Consider the following 20123-nt stretch of genomic DNA (forward strand, 5'->3'; position numbering starts at 1 on the left):
AATGAAAGAGCTTCAGCGCCCTTGTTTGACACAGGCTGGAAGAGCCCTCCAACTGTCGTTGTGACGGTTCTGTGGACTCACCTTGGTTTGTCTTTTCATTCCCTGAAGTGGTGATGACTCTCCATGTAAAAAGTTAGATGGCAAGCACATTTTTTTTGAAAGAAAAGATTATTTTGAGTTTGTCTCATCTCCTCGAATATGCAACCATCACCCCAAATCACAGAATCGAGAGACATCAGGAAGTATGTAAAATAAGAGGATAGCTTTATTTTGCTACAAAGGCAGTAAATACACTGTCATTTCAGAATTCAAGGCCAGCATTCTTGCAAATGCTCTCAAGGCAGAAACCGGCTGTTTACTTCTAAATTTGTCTTCCCTGAAGTCCAGGAACCACGAGGCAGTTCTGGCTCTGTACACTTAGAAACCTACAGGGAAGTTCTTCCAAGTCAGAAAAATGCCCAAATGGATGAACATTCAGGCTGAACTCAAAACAAAACATATGACATAAACAACACAAATCTCCCAAAAAAAGAAAAAGAAGTGCAATGCTTTTATAAACCGACAATAACAACAACAAAAAATCCTAAAAAACAAAAATGTACAACAAATGCAAAAATTCTCCCAAATAAGTTTTCCAATTACAAAAGGAAAAGGGACATACATATAAAAATAAAAAGTCTGGAATACTAGTGCATAGTCCGTTATCTAACACCGAGTCTCTTTCTCTTTTTTCCACCTAAGCTCTATTGCCCCCCGACACTAGCTAGCAGCATGACTACAGGCTAAAACCATAGCAGCGAACACATTTCTCCATTTGGCATTTACAAAATTAAATTACTGAATAAAAATATAATTTTTAATAAAACTATTTCATACAGTAATAACTTTTCAAGCAAGCTGACAACAAAATTCTCCTCATGAAATGGTTTAATACAATAAAGATATTTCCAAGATTATTAGCCACAAATGAGCTCTTAGAGGTTGCATTACATATTACTTGGGGTTCAGCTAACATTCATAATAATGCTTCTCCTGGTTTTTAAAAATATCTCCGTGTATGTTTAGTGACTGAGATACATGGAATACTGGGATATTTCTTTGCGTAAATTTTTTTTTTTTTTAAATTCACCACAGTCAAAAATACTGATCTGTTGTATCCTCTAAAATACAAATAAATCATTTTATTTTTTTAAAAAAATCTGATTATGATATTAACAAATGGTCACAATTCATTACCTAATAATTTAGGTAAGACTGTTATTCATTATTATTATTTTTTTAAAAAATCCTTTTTAGTTGTGTGAAATCAAGTGAGATCTCAAGCAACTAAAATGCACTTGGTGCTGCTCTCAACTGTTGTACCACAACAAAAACAGGCTCTTCTCTCAGCCATGGAGCGCTCCACGCCGAGGAACGATCTGTCGAAAGTCAACTTTAAGTGTTCTGAAAACTATAATGCTTTTCTGGAAATGTCTCACATGACCAGAGTTCGAGCTGAGAACGCGTTCACGTATTTCCGAGCCGGACCGGAGGCAGTCATCTGGTCCTCTGTCTTCCCACAGGATGCTGGTTCCCAGGCACCACTGCATGGCTAATGAGGGAGGAGAAGGAGATATTAGGGTCAGGCCAGGAGGCACAGGCTTCCCCACCCCAGCAGGGCAGCCAGGCGGGAAGCAGAACTTTCGTAAGATGTAACATCTTGTTCTTGGAATGCCTTCTGCCTCGCAGGCAGTTTTCCAAGGTTGGAGACAGAATCTGGGCATCACTCTACAGATACCCGAGGCAGATAGATCCTAGGCCTTTACTCACTCCATGGACTTGATGAGCCCTTGAGCCAAGAAGCTTAATTTCTGTAATGTACCAGTACCTGATAAAACCCACACAATTCATACAAATATCTAAAGTACATACATCTATTTGCATACATGTACATTTCAAAGTTAACTTTATTAGAATGTCTATCAGCACAGCTTCCTTCTGCGGTGTTGAAGGTTAAACCCAGAGCCTCACACACTTTCTAGGCAAATGCTCTACCATTAAATACAACCCAAACTCCTAGATTAGCTTAACCTTTTCCTCTCCTTTTAGACAGAGCCTTATGTATCTCAGACTGGTCTTGAACTCACTGTGTAGTTGAGCTGACTTTGAACTTCTAATGTCCTGCCTCAACTCCCCAAGTGCTGGGTCAGGGTTTAATGTGTGGCAGAGAAGTCTGCGGAGTGAGCTACGTCTCCAGCCCCACTTTAGCGTAGTTTTAAGGGATACATTGGAAATCACAAGATATAAGTAATGAAGAGCAACATACAGATACCCAGGACAGTACTGGGTCTTATGCATACACAGTCACATGTACATAGTGCAGACACACCACGAGGAAAGGTTCAGACAAACCGTAGGTAGCTGGACAAGTACATGAAGGGGCGAGGTTTAGAGAGAACTTGCCCAAGTGAGGCTATGGTGTACATACAACAGCTTGAACGCTGTTCTGCCCACTGTATCTCCTGGTTCCTGCTGTTTCTCCATGTCTACTCAAACTGGAATATGTACAGTTTCTGTCCCACTTAATTCTCAGGATGGTTTACAGCGTTCATAGCACAAATACAACAGTGATTCTAAAGTAGAGAAGTAGGACTGGAGAGATGGCTCAGTGGTTAAGAGTGCTGATTGGCTGCTCTTCCAGAGGACCCAGGTTCAATTCCCAGCACCCACATGACAATTCAAAACTGTCTGTCACTCTAGTTCCAGGAGATCTGACGCCTTCACACAGAAAATACATGCAGGCAAAACACCAATGCCCATAAAGTAGATAAATAATTTTTTAAAGAACAAAAAGCAAGAACACTAGGAAGTGAATGTTGAGACTTAGTGAATTGAAGGCCAACGTGGGCTACATAGCTATGCTTGGTCTCCAACATCGAAGCTTTTGCTCTCCAGAACCTCAAGCGTCTTTTGAGAGATAAAACACACATGTGCTTTTATACCCTGCAAACCCCCCCCCCCCCGGTGCGTGGTGGTTTGCAGTGCCACACGCAAGTGAACAGGACATAGGATGCTGAGAACGCAGCCGGAGGGAAAGGATAGTGAGGGTGGGGAGTTGCGTTTTGAACAGTGTTGGTGAGAAAGACTATGGAGAAACAAAGGATGTAGGCGTTGCAAGGCATCATGGAACGGCCCTTACACTGCACCGTTGTGATCCCGTCACACTTAAACTCTCACACAGAACACCCATGGTGTGGCCACCCCTGTAGCACCCCATGTAGGTCACATAGCAGGAAGTTAACATAGAAGACAGTACATGAGCAACACACTCAAGATTAGATCACTAAGGAACGAGGGAACAGTGATCTGAATGAGGTGGGATTCGGCAGCCCATACCTCTAAGACCTCTTATCAGGAACGCAGCAGGGAAGTGAATAGGAAATTCAGGGGTTTATCTCCAGGACCTTCCAGTACAGACAGAACCATGGGGGTGGGGTGGGGTGGGGCGAGTGGGTGGTGTGGAGTGAGAAGAGGCATGCTTGTTGGTGAGTAACTATGACAACCTTGAAGGAACACGGCTGGAGATGGTGCTGAGGTCCTGATCTCCCCGCCACCCCCCTCAGTGACTACACCAAAGTTCCAGTGACTTTCAGTTTGCAGCACGCTGTGTTCCGATTTCCCTGAGTCATAGCCTCTTAGCTTGCCTGGCTGCCTCTCAAACACAGTCAAGTGCACAATCAGGTGCAGCTTGACGTACTCCATCGCCACTGGATCGTCCTACAGAATTTCAAGGGACAGCATGTCACAGACGTGCTACAACCAAGATGGCAGCCATCCCAGGTTGACTTCTAACACAAAGTCACATTTGATATTTGTCCTAACAATAAGCTTAGTTACAGCATCCTTTGAAATGGTTCTAAACCAGCTGTTCTCAACTTGTGGATTGCAACTCCTGTGAGGGTGTGGGGGAGGGTTGAAGGAGTCACCTAAGACCATGGGAAAACACAGATTCAGCCTTTACACATTCAAAACAGTAGTAGTATTAAAGGGTTGCAGATTAGGAAGGCTGAAAAGTGCTGTAAAATGAGTATTTCCCTGGATCCAAATGCACAGACCGAACACACATGGCTCTGCACAGGGTTTCAGTCCGCCCAGCGCCTCTGCTTTAGTGTTACTGCCTGCTAACTTGCTGGAGCGAAGGTTTTCCAGTGCAGCACAGAAATCAAACAGACACACTCTATCACCTAAACTAATATAATTTAATTGTTCAGTCTTGAATTACTGAGTTAGGGCCTGTAATCCTTGCAGCAAAATATGACATATAATAATGAGCAGTTAAGAGACAACAAGTCAGAGCCAGGTGTGGTGGCGCACACCTTTAATCCCAGCACTTGAGAGGCAGAGGCAGGCGGATTTCTGAGTTCGAGGCCAGCCTGGTCTACAGAGTGAGTTCCAGGACAGCCAGGGCTACACAGAGAAACCCTGTCTCGAAAAACCAAACCAAAACAAAACAAAAAAAAAATGAGACAACGAATCAATATGGTGTATCCCCTACAGAGAAGCATATGCAGTGCTTAGAAACACTGAGTGAGGAGGCTACTGCAGGTTTCAGGCTGGGGGAGGAGAGACTACAACCAAAAACATGTATCTTCAAAAAAATGGAGGAGGAAGAATGAAGGAAAAAACATATAGAAACAAAAAAAGCTTATTTCTATTTTTTTCTAAGAGCTTTCCCTACTAAAAGAAGAAAATTTCTACTTGGCCTGATTTAATACAGAATAAAATTCCTGTATGCAAATTAAGTTTCTTAAGCTTCCACAACAATATAAGTTATGTTTGCTCCTGCTGATGGCCACACACTGAGCCGTCCTTTGCAGTATGGTATGTTAGATGACTCTCAACTGTCCATGCCTGTTCAGAGAATCACATCAACTTATCAATTTGAAAAGAGTTGTGACTTTGATAAATCTCCAGGTTGAGCATCCCTGGATTGATATTTTGTCTTTCCTCCAGGACTAGATATTTAAGATAGAATCAATATATAAAGAATGTACTATATAGTTTTCATGAGTCCTTTGTGGGGACTTTTCAAATAATCAGGTTCTCCTACAAAAGAGAATGTCTAAAGATCAAATTCAAAATAATGAAAATACCGACTCCTCAGCACATGTGGTAAGCCGGAGCCTAGTGCTAGGTCAGAGTCTCAGAGCCTAGGGCTAGGGAAAGGTCAGAACACCCGGTTCTTGGTGTGCACATGATAGTGTGCAGTTAGTTAGGGTGTGTGGAATCACTGTGGGCAGAAAGGCAGCTCGCATGAGCTAAGCAGCTTTGTGAGCTAGGAGAGCACACAGTAGGTACATCACAGAGAATGTAATAAACTGAACAGAACACATACCAATGGCGAGAATGGAGAGCAAGGTCAGGTAGTCGGGCACTATGGTTCAAAGGAAGAACTGTTCAAGCGAGGGAGATGGTCCGGGGAGTAAAGGGTTTACTCTTCAGTGAAGAAGAACCTGGCTGGATTTCCAGAAACTGTGTTTTTTAAAAGGGGGGCGGGATTGGCACGGTAAGTGTGCATTTGGAATCCTAGCACTAAGAAGGCAGGGGCAGGTGGATCTCTAGGGCTCACTAGCCAGCCAGCCTAGCCTGCTTAAGTATTTGATGAGTTTCAGGGAGTGTCTCAAAAGAGATGGTAGGGTGGGATGGACAGAATCTGAGGAACAATATCCAAGGTTGTCCTCTGTCTGCAACATACCACCTGTGTGCTTCTCCCAAACACATACACAGAAAGGGGGAGGGAGGGAGGGAGGGAGGGAGGGAGGGAGAAGGAAAGAGGAAAAGAAGAGAAAGGAAAGGAAAGGAAAGGAAAGGAAAGGAAAGGAAAGGAAAGGAAAGGAAAGGAAAGGAAAGGAAAGGAAAGGAAAGGAAAGGAAAGGAAAGGAAAAAGACAGTCAAGGCCAGCTTCCTTTTTTCCTTAGGATCTTGAACTGGGGACCCCACAGCAACTTCTCAAGAACATGATAGCTGTGACAAACCAGGATTAGGTGTCTTTCTGTTAAGGACTATTTTTGAATGCTGTCACCTCAATTTCTGTGTGTTTCTGTTTTCAACTCCTGAATTTCTGTTTACTTTAAGAGAGCTGTTAGGCGCAGCAACTTCTGCATGTGAATTCTTGCTGCTTCCAAACCCAGTGTTCTGTAGATGTCAGCCTGTCTGAATTCATTTAAATGTTAATAAAATCCTACCCTACATCCTCCTGTGGCGGCCAGGAGAGTCACCTGGCCTATCCTGTAATGCATCTTTCATTGCCGCTGGGCAGAAGTGAACTATAAACAGTCTGTCAAAACTTTAACTGGGATATCCTGTTAAAGCACTTTGGAAAAAAAAAAACCCAGACCCTTTGCAAAAGCCCAATAAATGAAAGGAGACGAGACCATGCCCACAGGTGGTTTTCTGACAGAACTAGATTATTGCAACATTTCCCGTGGGCTCCCCTCATGCTGAATAACTGTATTATTACATTCATAAAGCCACACAGTATCTGCTGAGGTCAAGGCGCCTGGGAAATTCTATTTTACAATGTGAAGATGTAATAAGACAGCTAGATGAATCTAATATATATTTTTATTATTTATTTAATATTTTATTATTATAACATATAATTTCTATCTTATTGATATTTATATTACTTTTTAAAAAAACTAATATACATGGATAGATAGTGTCTAAGGGATCCAGAGTAAGAATTCTCCGATTCTATTTAATAAATCCAAACAAAAATACTACTCATCTTAGCCTTAACGAGATTCTGGAAGTCAGAATTCCTTCCCCAGGGACATCTGCGGAAAATGGCACTCAGAAAGGACACCACAGAAAGTCTTCATTGTATCAAGAGGTTGCTACAGTGAGATCAATGGGTAGCAAACATCCTCACTAGTAAATACCTGTGGCAGCACAATGAAAGACTTACAACTTCAGGGTTCCTAACTGAAGGGATGGACAATGTAGGTGGTGGCGGGATGCCCTCTACCCATTAGTGCAGGATGCCCCCTACCCACTAGTGCAGGATGCCCCTTACTCATTAGTGCAGGATGCCCCCTACCCACTAGTGCAGGATGCCCCTTACTCATTAGTGCAGGATGCCCCCTACCCACTAGTGCAGGATGCCCCCTACCCATTAGTGCCTCTGTGTCCAGGCTGAATTAACAATGGGTAGAGCACAGGGATCTTTCGCAGATATGGGCTTTTATCCAGATGTCTCTAGAAGTTTCCATTCTAACATGTTTATAGACACCTCAATAACTTACATTCTATAGCTTGGGATACCCAAGTTTTTGGAAGAACAGCTCCTTCCTCGGACATCCCCTAGTGCTTGCTTATCAGTTAGTCAGACAACTGTCAAATCTCTCTGAAGCAATTTACCTTTTCTGACCTCCCCAAGGCAGCTTCTATCTCCATGTTTGTTTTAAATATCATCAAACAAAGTGTATGAAGAGTTATTGTCTTGGAACAACTTGGGCAGGGCAGACCGACTCAGCTCATCAGAGACATTCCATCCCAGAGATACACACAGAAAGCTTACTTAATTTATATCACTAATTGAATGCTGGTCACTGAAACACTTCTGAGAGTGACATGGGTGAGAAAAATAGTGACCAGAGAGAATAGCAACAATTGGGAAGACACCTGAGGTTAAACCCGGCAGCACAGTAGACAGACAGACACTCAGAATACACTTTGTGTCTGCGGCTATCTTCCTGCTACCCACACAACAGCAGGAAAGAAAAGAAACCCAGGCCGCCCGTCACCTGCTTCATCTCCACTGTATTAGGAGTCCTGACTACCTGACCTGGTCAGCTATTTCTTTTAGTGACCCACTGACCTGGTTCTGCAAGGTGGAATAGGAATTGTAGAAGTAATTACCATAATACAAGAAGTCCTGGCAATAGGGAGACCTACTTACTTGCTCTTTAACTACTGTATTAAGATTTTAAAGCTATATTTAGATTTTTTCATTTTATAACCTATAATGAAACATAAGACTATGTTTAAAGTTACTATGTAGTTACAGATGAACTCCTGATCTTCCAGAGCACTGGGATTATAGATTTACATTACTACACCTGGTGCTGGATTAAACCCAGGGCTTCATGCATGCTGGGCTAGCACTCTGCCAGCTCAGCTGCATTTCTTTGACAGGACAGAGGCTGTATGCAGTTTTTCTCTGATAATAAATATCATGGGAGCAGGCTGGCTTATGTGCTGCCATCTTGGAACCATCCAATCCATTTGATCTTTACAGCAATCTTAAGAGACCAGGGGAGGACACACCATGGTCCTTAATCTGTAGACAAGAGTAACTTAATTCATTTCATTTGCTCTATTTAATTAATTCAAGTCATCCAAATAGGATCCAAAGGAGCCCAGAGCAGAGCCCAGGCTCTGATGCCCATGTGAGAACTCATGTCACTTCGGAGCAACATCAGTCACAAGGAAAGGGTGTTGTTGGAAAAGTATGAACACTTACAGACGAGTGAAATGCAGACAAGTACCAGCTGAAATACACAGAACAAGAGGAGGAAAGAGAGTCGCAATTTCTGCTAACAGTCCTGTAAAATTCTGGAACTTCTGAGAGTGGGCTGAAGTATTAAAGACTGAAGAAATGTATTCAAACTCATTGTTATTTTTTCTTTTTTTTAAAGAGTAAGGCTCTGACAAACCTAGTCAGGAAATTAAAATTTAAGGCTGTCATTCTGTGGTTACAAAACAATCCAGAGGAGAGTGCATGAGTAAAGAATGCATATAAACACAGCGCTTGCACTCATGTTTCAAACAGGAATAAAAGGGAATTATAACGTAAAAGAAAATGAAGCTCAGGCGGCTAAGAGCAAGAACATGGGTTTGAATCTGGCAGTAGAAATGTTTATTAGCATAAAGCATGTTTCTCACCCTGTAAAGGAAACTGAGAGCACGCAGGAAAACAGGCAAATCCTCCCCCAGCTTTCTCTGGGTGTCTACCTCAGCTGTCAGGGTAAACAGAGGTGGGACACAGGCCTCTCACAGTAACTCTGACATCCCTGCTTCATTCTGGGATGAATGCTCTCTCCACTTCTCCATTTGTGATCACTGCATATACGTCTAGACTCTAGCCTGCACCCTACTGCACCTGGGAAATAAGCTAGGTACTGATAAAGACACAATGAAAAAGTCTCACAGAGACTGAGCCACTCGAGAGGCACAGATACCAAACGTGTCTCAAACTACGAGTGATTTTGCTTTACAGTTGAAAGTTACAGAACGATGTTTAAAAGATAGAGAAAGAAACCCAACAATTATGTTTAAGCAGCTTCAACAAATTCCTTCTGAAAACAGGGTAAGAAACCAATGCCACATGATTGTACACAGTAGCTCAAAGCCCTCTTATACTTCTGATTAACCAAACGAGTAAAATAGACAAGTTTCCTTTGGTTAATAGAGAAAATTAAATTAAATACATTCTGGGAATAGAATATTAAGGAATGATTGTTAATAACGTATGATAATGGTGTGGCATTCTAGAGGAGAATGTCTATTTTTAGACTCTGGAAATACATTTGAATAAGATGTTATGCTGTCTGAGCCTACATTAAATGGTTCACAAGAAGTAGACAAATATGGCAAACTATTTATTAACAGCTGCTGAGATCATTATAGTTTCTATATTTCTGTGTGTTTGAATTGTATAATAAAATATAATACTTCTAGTTTCTTGTATTTCACTTTTTCTCCCTCTCTCCTTTTCCCTCCCTTCGTGTCCCTCCCTCCCTCCTTCTCTCCCTCCCTCCCTCTCTTAGTCAGTGGTTCTGGGCTGGAGCCAGGGCCTTCCACATACTCAGCAGTTGCTATATCATCATCTATACCTCCATCCCAGCTCCCTTAAGATGTCAGATGTTTTACATCTATGCATGTTTATTCAATTATAGTATACTCTCTAGAAACACAAGTATAACACACTCAGTACATGGACACTGGCATGATAATAACTGGTCTGTCAAAAGAGCTGTTGTTATGATCAAGCATGTGACTATTAAAACTGGTTTTAATTACATTTGCAATTTATTACACTAGAAAAGTGGCAAATATTTTATATTTTATAAAACAGTCAACTTGTAAAATATTTGGGGAATAGTGCTTTGTTGTTTCAGATAAAAGCTAGGCACAGTGAATTTCAATTTGCAATCCCAACGCTCAGAAGGCCGAGGCAGAAGGATCGTCCCAAATTTGGGGATAGCTTGGGCTACACAATATAGTAAGACCTCATTTCAAGAAAATAAAACCAAAATAATGAAAATCTATGCAGTGTCAAGAATATCCAAATGGTTTGGCTAAAGATCCATTGAAAATTTAATTTATCTTAAAAGTTCAAATGAGAAAAGTTTTAGATTCTATGAAATGTTCTTTATTCAGTGAGAAGGCTGATAGTGACCAGCAACTTGACGAAATAGAATCTCTTCCAGGGGCAAGCCTTTGGGAGTATCTGTGAGGGATTATCTTGACTAGTTAATTGAACAGGGACTACATACTCTAAACACTGCAGTGCTGTTCTCTGCACTGGGGTCCTGGATTGCATAAAAAGGGGGAAGCAAACTGAACAGTAGTGTCGATTGCTCTGTGCTTCCTGCCTGGGGGAGATGTGACCGCTGCCTGCCTCCCTCAAGCTCCTGCCGCCATGATGGCTGGCACCCTCCAACGACGTACAAACCAACACAAGCCCTTCCTTCCTTAATTTGCTTTTGTCAGATATTTATTTCACAGTAAAAGGGAAAGAAAGTATCCAAGTTAGACTATTTAATAAATGAACAGTATGCTCACCAATACCACATATGGAAGATCTGCCTAACCAGATCCAATTGAATTATTGGTGGAAACACTAGAAATGGCATTGTGTTTCAACAAACAAAGCTCCCAGTACAGGAAAAAACAGTGGAGCTCCCTGTGCACCAGCCTCAGCATTTTGTAGTGCAGTTACCTGGGGCAAATGCAGTCAGACGATGCAGAAATAAACAACTCATAGGATTAGAATGCTTTATATTACAGTTTATTATCATACTTCTGTATCTCATTACTAATCCATCACTGCCTAATCTATAGATTAGACTTTATGCTAGGTATGTAAAAGCATCAGATATGTAATGTTTGATATCAGCCACAATTCAGGTACCACTGTGGGGAGGGGAAAAAAAAAACTATACCCTCACAGGTAAGGAAGACTATAGCAAAATGGTGCTGGATTGAGACAAGATCATTAGGGATGTGTTAAAATATTTAGAATCACTTGATTCATCCTTTAATACCCATCATAAAAGTCTGAAACACTTTTGAAATCACATGTGAGTCTATGACCTCAGAGACTAGATGCCCATGTTGGTAAAGTCCCAGACTAGCTTTCAAAATGTTAATAGCATTAACAATTCTGAGTTAGGGAGCTGGCGAGCTGGCTCAGTGCTGCAGAAGCCTGGTTACCTGAGTTTGGATCCCATGAACTCACATGAAAGCCAGAGGCAGTAATACAGACGTCTGCCATTCCTGTGTGCACACATTGGGGTGGGGACTCACCAGTTCCCAGATGTTCACATGCCAGCCAGCATGGCTTACATAGTGGCAAAGAGACCCTGCCTCAAAGACAGGAAGGCAAGGATTGACCCTTTCAGCTAGACAACCTACTTTTTATTAAGTTTTATGTCTAGCCCATGTTCAGCTCTGAATAGTTAGGCCTAAACCACTGCATGGTAAAGCTGGAAACTGATAGAATTCCATTTTAGGTGCACAGTCATGAGTTTTCAATATATGAAATGATTACTGTCACCAAATACACTCACACATTTACTCTGAAGTTCTGAATGTTCTTTCTTTCTTCCTTTACCTCTCTTCCTTCCTTTCTCTTCTTATTTTTAAAGACATGTTCTCATTATGTAGCTGTGCTGGTATAGAACTCTATGTACACCAGGCTGGCCTCAAACCCAGAAATCTGACTGTCTCTGCTTCCAAAATGCTGAGATTAAAAGACATGCAACCTCATGTCAGGCTACACTTTATATTTCATTAAACAGGCTGAATATTTAGGCTAGGTTATAAAATATGCATGAAACTTATGTAGCTTAACATACAAACAGCATTAGTCAAATTCTTTGGAAACCAAGGGGCCAAAGAAAAAAGCAAGGTGTTTCCTCTGCACCAAGGATCAGCTCTGTATTAAATAGCTATCTTTGCTCTGACATCCTTTTAATCTCCTTCCTGAATCCCACTAGGCCTGGGTGACGTGTGATTTCTTCTTTACCTTCCATATCTTTGAGGTATTCTGAGTTCTCTCTACATAGGGTGAGAGAAGACTGACTGCCCTAAGAACTGACTTGGTGTATTGGTCTTCCTCTTCCAAACTCCTGCCCACCCATCTTTCATCAGAGCAGTTCATGTACCTGAGGAAAGCTACAGGGACCCAATCCAACTGAGTTAAGAAATAACCATGCCTACAATTCATCCAGTTGTCCTAAAAGGTGACAGCAAATACCAAGTTGACTTCTCCATGTCTTGTGACTGAAGCATGTGGTGCCTTCAGCAACAGAGTCTTAATACCATGAGCAATGGCAGTAGCCTGTATTGTTTCAGGGTTCCTAGGACACCTCTGACCAACAACTAGTGGAGAGGTACCCTACACCTAGCACTGGGCTTTTTATTCTATAGCTTCTAAAATAAGCATACTCCCCTTTGTAGGATAAATTAAGTGATACATTATTATACAGTTTATAAAATAGTGGGATTCCAAGTGGCTTTTCCAAATATTCTCAGTGTTAGTTGTCTGTCTCCTAACCCATCCTCTAGTCTATCCTTTCATCCCCCACACTTAAGCCTCCCTTCCATTATTCCCCATTTTTTCCTCTTTGTTTAACCATTCCCCTCCTTAAGATCTTTCTTCCCTTTCCCCACCAATGAACCCTTTCCAGATTCCTCGATTATACCAACCATCCAAATTAAACACACAAATACAAAGATGCAGCAATAAAATCTACATGGTATGTGTGCCTCTCTGGATTAGTACTGACCAGGAAGATTCCTCCATCCTTGCTAGTTTTCACAATACCAGAAGACATCATGCAGGCTGCTGACAGGGCAGAGAGCTCCAATCAGTTTTACCCAGTTGTGAACACTCTGAACTTCAATAATGACCCCCGTGACAAGATATGCCCATGGCAGCAACAGTGGCACAAACGTCACAGAGGCAACCAACCGTTTTCTTCTTAAATTTAAGACTTGCTTCATAGGAGTTAGCATATGCCTGCAAATTTGGCCAAGAGCCCATGGCTAGGCAGTTCATAGGCCCCATATGTCAATCTACTGCTGTTACTTTGCTAAATGGGAACAATACTAATCTGTCCTCTAAATTCCTATCTCTTCACCTGTATATTAGTGAAGCTCTTAGACCTCATCAGATACTCTTCTTGGTTTGCTGGATGTTGGCTAAAGCAGAAACTCACCGCTGTAGTCAATAGGTTATCGAACATAGAGAACACGTGACTGAGAAGTCCTCAGCCACCATGTAATATCCATATCACAGCTCTCTCCAACACTTAGAAGAGGGATAGAAGGTTCTAAGGGTCAGAGACTGCGCAAGTATGAAGAAAAACAGTGTCTTCTGGGCATGACAGGACCACGGCATTCACAAACTCACAGAGACTGCACAAGACCAATCAACGATGGTGTGGGAGGGGTTCATAAACTCTTACCCTCAACTGCAGAGCTATGGACAGTTGGTGGCTTCTGGGGGAGGGTGAGTCAGTTTTCTTTAAGAGTGTGAGACTCCTGGCAGGCTGAGCTTACTAAAGTAAGTTGCTTCTAGTATTATGGGTAGCACAAATTAGGTCAGTAGGTTATTGAACAAAACAGCGACGAAGAAGACAAGAAGTAGGAGACCAGGGATGTCCGAGGAGTTAAGGAAAGGACTTGGGGATGAATATCATCAAAACACAATGCATGAAATCCTTGAAGAATTAACAAAGACATTTTAGATGATAACAAATAATACAAGGTTAGACTTTTAAGATTCTCACAACTTGGGGTAGACAGAATATCAGTGGCGGGACGGTCCTATAAACAGAGAGGCCAGCTCTCAAAGGCTACTACTATCTTTTACAGTGTCTTTAAACTTACAGCATCAAATAGTACTTCTTACTTCTAGCCAGGCTATCTCTCTTCTTGGTAGAGTTTCCCCCTGAGTAACAATGGGGAACAGAGGAGAGAGAATTGCAGCTGGCCGGGTGCTAGGCTATTTAATGTTGGGAACTGCTTCAACTAATTTGAGGGAACAAATTTGCATTCTTATTTACACTTGGCTCAGGATTAATTTGGAATTTGTTGTGTTTCATCAATACACATCTACCTCAGAGTTGCAAGGGAAATCTCTTTTGATATTAAAACTTGATGGCAGATGGTCCACCAACACTGAGGGCTGTCCTTTTGTTCTGAGAGTCAAAGGCATTGCATTATTTTCTAGCTAATTTCCCATTTTATTAGAAATTTAGTCTCTGAGGCCTTGATTGCTTAATGATAAAGCATACATAATAACATTCTGAAAAAAAACTACACAGATACATATTTTAAAGATTGTTTAAAAGCAGAAGGAGATACTGTCACAGCCTAGGGCAACACATGATCTCAGTCTCAGTTACAGTTAAAAAAAAATGTTTCACTTCATCATGTTTGGGGGCCCCGATTGAACAAGAATTTCCAGTGTCTCACATGATTAGTAACAAAACACCATAGGCTCACTTCTAGACATCAAGACATTGTCTTAAAGTATCATCCCTTTATGTATAAAACATTAAAAACAACGCAAAGTAATGGACTTTCAGTTAAAAAAAATATTAAGACACCAAATGTTAGACCAGTCATTACCTGCAAGGGAGCCACCAGGGGCCTGTTCTTAGGTGCGGTAAAGGCTTTGAGAACATTGTCCTCATCTTCTGATACAGGTGTCATTAACACAGAGCTCGTAAGAATATTCTAAAGGGAAAGGAATCATTTAAGTGAGGCAGGATGATACAAGAGAGCGAATACAGACCTAACTCTAGAGAGATGACTGTGAAATGCCACACATTAGCAAGTATCCACCAGAAATTCCCTTCTCTGGGAGCTGAAAGGAGCTAACCCTACACGGTAGGGCACCACTTAATTCTAAGCATGTGGCATGTACTAGCTATCTGCTAAATGAATTTACCAATCCATTCTTCTAAAACTAAGAGATGTGCTAATGAGTCATCTTATGTCGTATATATCGGCACAGAAGTGTTTGACATCTACAAATTTACAGCAACATCAACTACAAATGGTGAAAGCATGGTATTTATGAACTGACTTTCAAGGTTCTAATGCAGCAGCACTCAGTTAAGTATATAATATTGAGCAACCAAATCACTAAGTTACCCAACTTGCAGTTGCTTTAATGAAAGTGAAAATGTTACAATGTTATTTTGAGGACTACAGGAATTAATTCATCTAAAGTCCCTGAAATGGTAATTAACAGTTAACACACTGAGTAAGTATTCACAATTTTCACTAGCTCTGGTTTTCCATAAGATGTAGGAGACGCTATCCACAGACTGTTAGACTGTGACAACCAGAGCAAGGTGACAGAGCTTCCACTTTGCATCCGTGGATTCACAGGTCAAAACACTAAGACAGAGAAGTGCTATTAACACAACATTTATACAATGTGAGAGTTGAGTTAATCTAAAACTAATGTAAAGTATACAGGAGGACCCAATGGGTTATATGCAAATACCATGCCATTATAATTGTGAAACGTGGGGCTGGTGAGATGGCTCAGCAGGTAAGAGCACCCGATTGCTCTTCCAAAGGTCCTTAGTTCAAATCCCAGCAACCACATGGTGGCTCACAACCATCCTGAACAAGATCTGACTCCCTGTTCTGGTGTGTCTGAAGACAGCTACAGTGTACTTACATGTAATAAATAAATAAATCTTAAAAAAAAAAAATAATTGTGAAACGTGAGAATCTGGCCTGTGGGCCATTCTCCTGTGGCTGCGTAAGGACCCCTTGACTAGGCTCCTAGCATGCCAAATATTTGGTACACACCATGATTGACTCTATGCTAGATACCACATGGAACCACACAACACACTGCTTCACTAGGAGGAAACACAGCATTTAGAAGACAAATAATGCAAATGCAAAAAGAATCGTGTGGGTGTGAACACTTAGAAAGCAGGTGCTCTCAGAGTGAGTGCTGAAGGCCCAGGGTCCCACATGCCACACACGGGACTCTGTGGACACGTGATCACAGAAGAGTCAGCGTTCAGCCTGATACTTACTGGGGCATCTGCCACAGGAGACGCCTGCGCGAACAGCTGGGTGCTCAGGCTGTTCTCTGCCCAGTGGTTTGAGCAGAAGAAGTTTCCCGATTTCTCAGTTGGCGACTCCACCTAAAAGCAAACAGGAAGTGCTGTGTATGGAAGAAAGACTTTCTGGAGACCTTTACTCTCAGGTGTAAATTGCTTCCTAGTCTTGCAAACACAAAGTCGTCATGAAAGGAAGTTCACCCTCCTTGCAAGTGCCTCTCCCTAGTGAGTTAACACTGATTTCATTCTCTTATGCTTGCAAACTCCTGTTTTCTAACGGGGCATACCACTCAGGGTAACTTGAATCTACATTCTCTGGGCACGGTCACTCTTAGAATAAACTATTTCTTAGTCCTTAGAAAGACAACAGGAATGAATCTGGAATCTGTTTATCTGTTGACTGCTTGTCTATCCATCCTCTTGCCCATTCACCTGCCTCCATCTTAGGCTTGGAAGCCATCTTAAAGTAAAGACAAATGAGATCCATTCCTGTTTATGATTAAATCTCTGTTTCTCAAGCACTGGGCTATGCCCCATCTGAAACCTCAATTACAAATGGCTCTGTACTGCCTGTTCCAGGACATGGCAATGATGCCTGTGTTTCAAAGGTTGTTATGATCACCTTGTCATGACCACCTGTTAACTATGCTTTTGTTTTACGAGGTTGTTCCGAACAATTTGTGATGCTTATGTTTGGCTCCTGTAAACCCTGGCTTTTTGCCTACCAAAACCCCCATTTGGAAACCCTCTACTCCTGAACTACAAGACCCCTTATTTTCCCCATGTCCAATGCGAATCTCTTGCCTTACAGAGAAGTAGCCTGTGCACACAAAGAAGCTTGCTCTAATTAATGTAGTCATGATTTGGGTTGGGAGTCTTTCTCTTTGCATATATGCGATTAATACTATGTGGTCAATAAATTTTGAAAGAAGAGTATAAGCCCGCTGCCCCCTCTTCCCTTTACCTCTCTCTAGCATCTTTTCTGCCTAAAGAAGTTGATGGAAGTGACTTTCCAAACGGAAGGTTGAAGTCCTCATTATGACAGTGCCATTCAACTTGCTTGCACAAAAGTCTTGCATGAAAAGTGTTACTGTTCCTTAGCAGTGATGTCAAACAGTTCAAAGTACACAAAGCAGCGAGGGTGACCTACCTCCTGCTTGATTTTTTTCAGTAACGGTGGTCCACTCTCTTGAAACTCAGCAACAATTCCAGATTCATCGGATTCCTGCTTAATCACATCTTGTAGGTCTTCCACTACATGAGAGGGGGTCTGAGGCTAAGGGAAGAGTGGATATTTCCAGATCAGAGGAAACTTGTCTACACTCATAAGCCCACTAAATCTAAGGACCTTTCTTGAACTTACTAGCATCTTCAGGGGACCGTATTTAATTTCTTGAGCTGCAAGGGCATGTTTGAATGGTGTGGGAGTTCGAGGAGAGCTTTCGAGGATTGACCTTTTGATAGCTGGAGTTCTAAAGCTAAAGAGAACAAGCAAAGAATAAAAGGACATGTATCCCGTATGACGCCATCAGCATGGACACTAGGAGGCTGTAACGGACAAGGAAGGGCAATGCTGATTAGCCTTCATTAGCATTCATTGAGGGATGTAGATCTGTATTAAACCAGATTGTAGATCTACAAATACTTCAAACTATCGTGCCCTGAGACTAAGAGCTCTGAAGTAGTTCCCACCTTTTGAGAATGAGCCTGAAGGCATAGGTAATGGCCTTGGATCTGTATAATGCTGACAAGCACCGTGATATCTGGGATCATTTGTAAACCAGTCTCATCTGCTCCCTCAAAAGGGGCCAAAACTAGAAAACACGCTAATGTCTAAAACTTTGTTTTTATTTGGAAGTAATAAGGATGCACTTCTTTTCAATTATTTAATCACCCCTGGCTTTTGAAATACATACATACATACATACATACATTTTCATTCCTGTGAGTATGCAAAAGGATCCTAATGTATTTGTTATAAAAAGAAAAAATAAGATTAAAAAATATAAACTATGAACCATTCTCAATTTTATTCTGAATGCAGTCTCTTTTGTTTGTTTTTAGTAAGGATATTGAAAAACAGTGGAAAGAAAAACCTGGCGGGGGGAGGGGGGGAGAATGGTACAGAAACTACCTCTGTGTGCATATAAGATATCAGAATGTACTACAGAAGGTAATTATTTCCTACTTTCTTTCCTGGTTGGTTGTAACATACTTGGGATGTATCCATTATGAGATACAGTGAATGCATTACATACATACAAGGGGGGGTCAGACCTTTTAATTAATATAAATAAATAAAATAAACATTTTTCTTATTGAACTAAGACTTACATGGAATTTTCCTTCTGGGTTTTCACAGTCTGGTCTCGACATGGTGTCAGTTTGTGACCAATGAGAGGAGTGGAGGGTAAGGTAGGTACATCTAAGCCCGAGCTTTCATGGTTGCTGGAAGTGTTCAAGAACTAAACATGGAAGAAAGAAAGGAAGGGAGAGAAGAAAGGAAGGGAGGGAAGGAGGGAGGGAGGGGGAGAGAGGGAGGGAGGGAGGAAGGAAGGGGGAAAGAGAGAGAGAGAGAGAAGGAAGGAAGGAAGGAAGGAAGGAAGGAAGGAAGGAAGGAAGGAAGGAAAGAAAAAAAGGATTAAATAACGAGTCTGTGATCATGCAGTTTGAAGCCAAACCCAGATGGCAGGCAAGTGTCCTCTACTGACTCACAGCCCCAACTATGACAACGTTAACAATCTTTCAGTGTTGGTAAGGATATTGATTTATTCCACCTGATTAGGCAAGGTTCAGAGATTTATAAGAAAGAAAATCTAAAGGGTCAAAGCTTAAAACCTTGCAAAATTCAAAGAAAATCTTCTCTGTAAATGACATTTGTCATTTAAGAGAATGATATGTGCTCTTGATCAACATTAAAAAGATTATCTTATTTTTCTTTCATATTTGGTTTTCTTGGTTTAATGATCTAATAACTCAGACTGTTGTTGTGTAAGGTTTGCGTTATGTGGGAAATTATCCAGTAAGAAGGTTTGTCTCTCAGCATCCTGATGCTCCCAGGGTAGCACAGGTTTGGGAAAAGCAATGGATCTTATCTCTTGAATAGACTGATGAGCACACTCAACGCTCTCAGGGAAGCCAGGAGCAGTGGCTGCTGCCTGCAGTCAGTCACTCAGAAGCCAGGACGCCTCTTGAACTCAGGAACATAAGGCAAGCTGAGCAGAATAAAAGACTGTCTGCATTCTGAAAAATTAAAAAATAAAAAACCCAAACAAACGCCAAGTCTGAAGGACCCTCTAGTAAAGAAGCCGTTTAAAGCCCGAGTTAGCATTTCCCAAACGTTTATGTCTACCTAGATTATTTTCCCTGAGACATCTATCTTGCAGAAATGATTTCACAAAACATGGTTTAGGAAAATATGGGGGTGGTGGGGGTGGAGACCAACTGTTTTGGGGAATGGGGAGATCATTTGTCTATACTTAAAAGTTCTTTTAAAAAACAAGTCCAGAAGTATGTATAGCTCAGTGGTAGGGCACTTCCCTAGCACACATGAGGCTCCAGGTTAGATTCTAAGAACCACAATACTACTACTACTACTACTAAAATGAAGTAAAGTAAAACAAAATACCAAACCTTCAATAGATATAATTGGGAAAAAAAATTTAAGGAGTCAAATTGTCTCTCAATTATAATTTGGAAACACGTGACTCTGCTAAGCATTACAGTGTTATATACCTTAAGAACACTATATGA

General features: G+C 41.4%; 1 protein-coding gene across 3 annotated transcripts in view; it reads right to left on the reverse strand.

The window, feature by feature from the left end:
- Window positions 1-320: 320 nt before the first annotated feature.
- Myb (MYB proto-oncogene, transcription factor) overlaps window positions 321-20123 on the reverse strand; it is a 36387-nt gene continuing 16584 nt past the window's right edge. For all 3 annotated transcript variants that reach the window (XM_021173839.2, XM_021173836.2, XM_085843335.1), the window contains 6 exons: window positions 18705-18835; window positions 17734-17848; window positions 17521-17646; window positions 16344-16454; window positions 14908-15015; window positions 321-1591 (listed from right to left, as the gene is read on the reverse strand). In XM_021173839.2, coding sequence (XP_021029498.1) covers window positions 1475-1591; window positions 14908-15015; window positions 16344-16454; window positions 17521-17646; window positions 17734-17848; window positions 18705-18835 — 708 coding nt within the window. In that variant the 3' untranslated portion in view covers window positions 321-1474. The remainder of the gene's footprint in view (window positions 1592-14907; window positions 15016-16343; window positions 16455-17520; window positions 17647-17733; window positions 17849-18704; window positions 18836-20123) is intronic.

The sequence above is a fragment of the Mus caroli genome, unplaced genomic scaffold (genome assembly GCF_978045245.1).
Source record: "Mus caroli unplaced genomic scaffold, Mus_caroli_1 scaffold_9, whole genome shotgun sequence".
In the NCBI taxonomy this organism is placed as follows: Eukaryota; Metazoa; Chordata; class Mammalia; order Rodentia; family Muridae; genus Mus; species Mus caroli.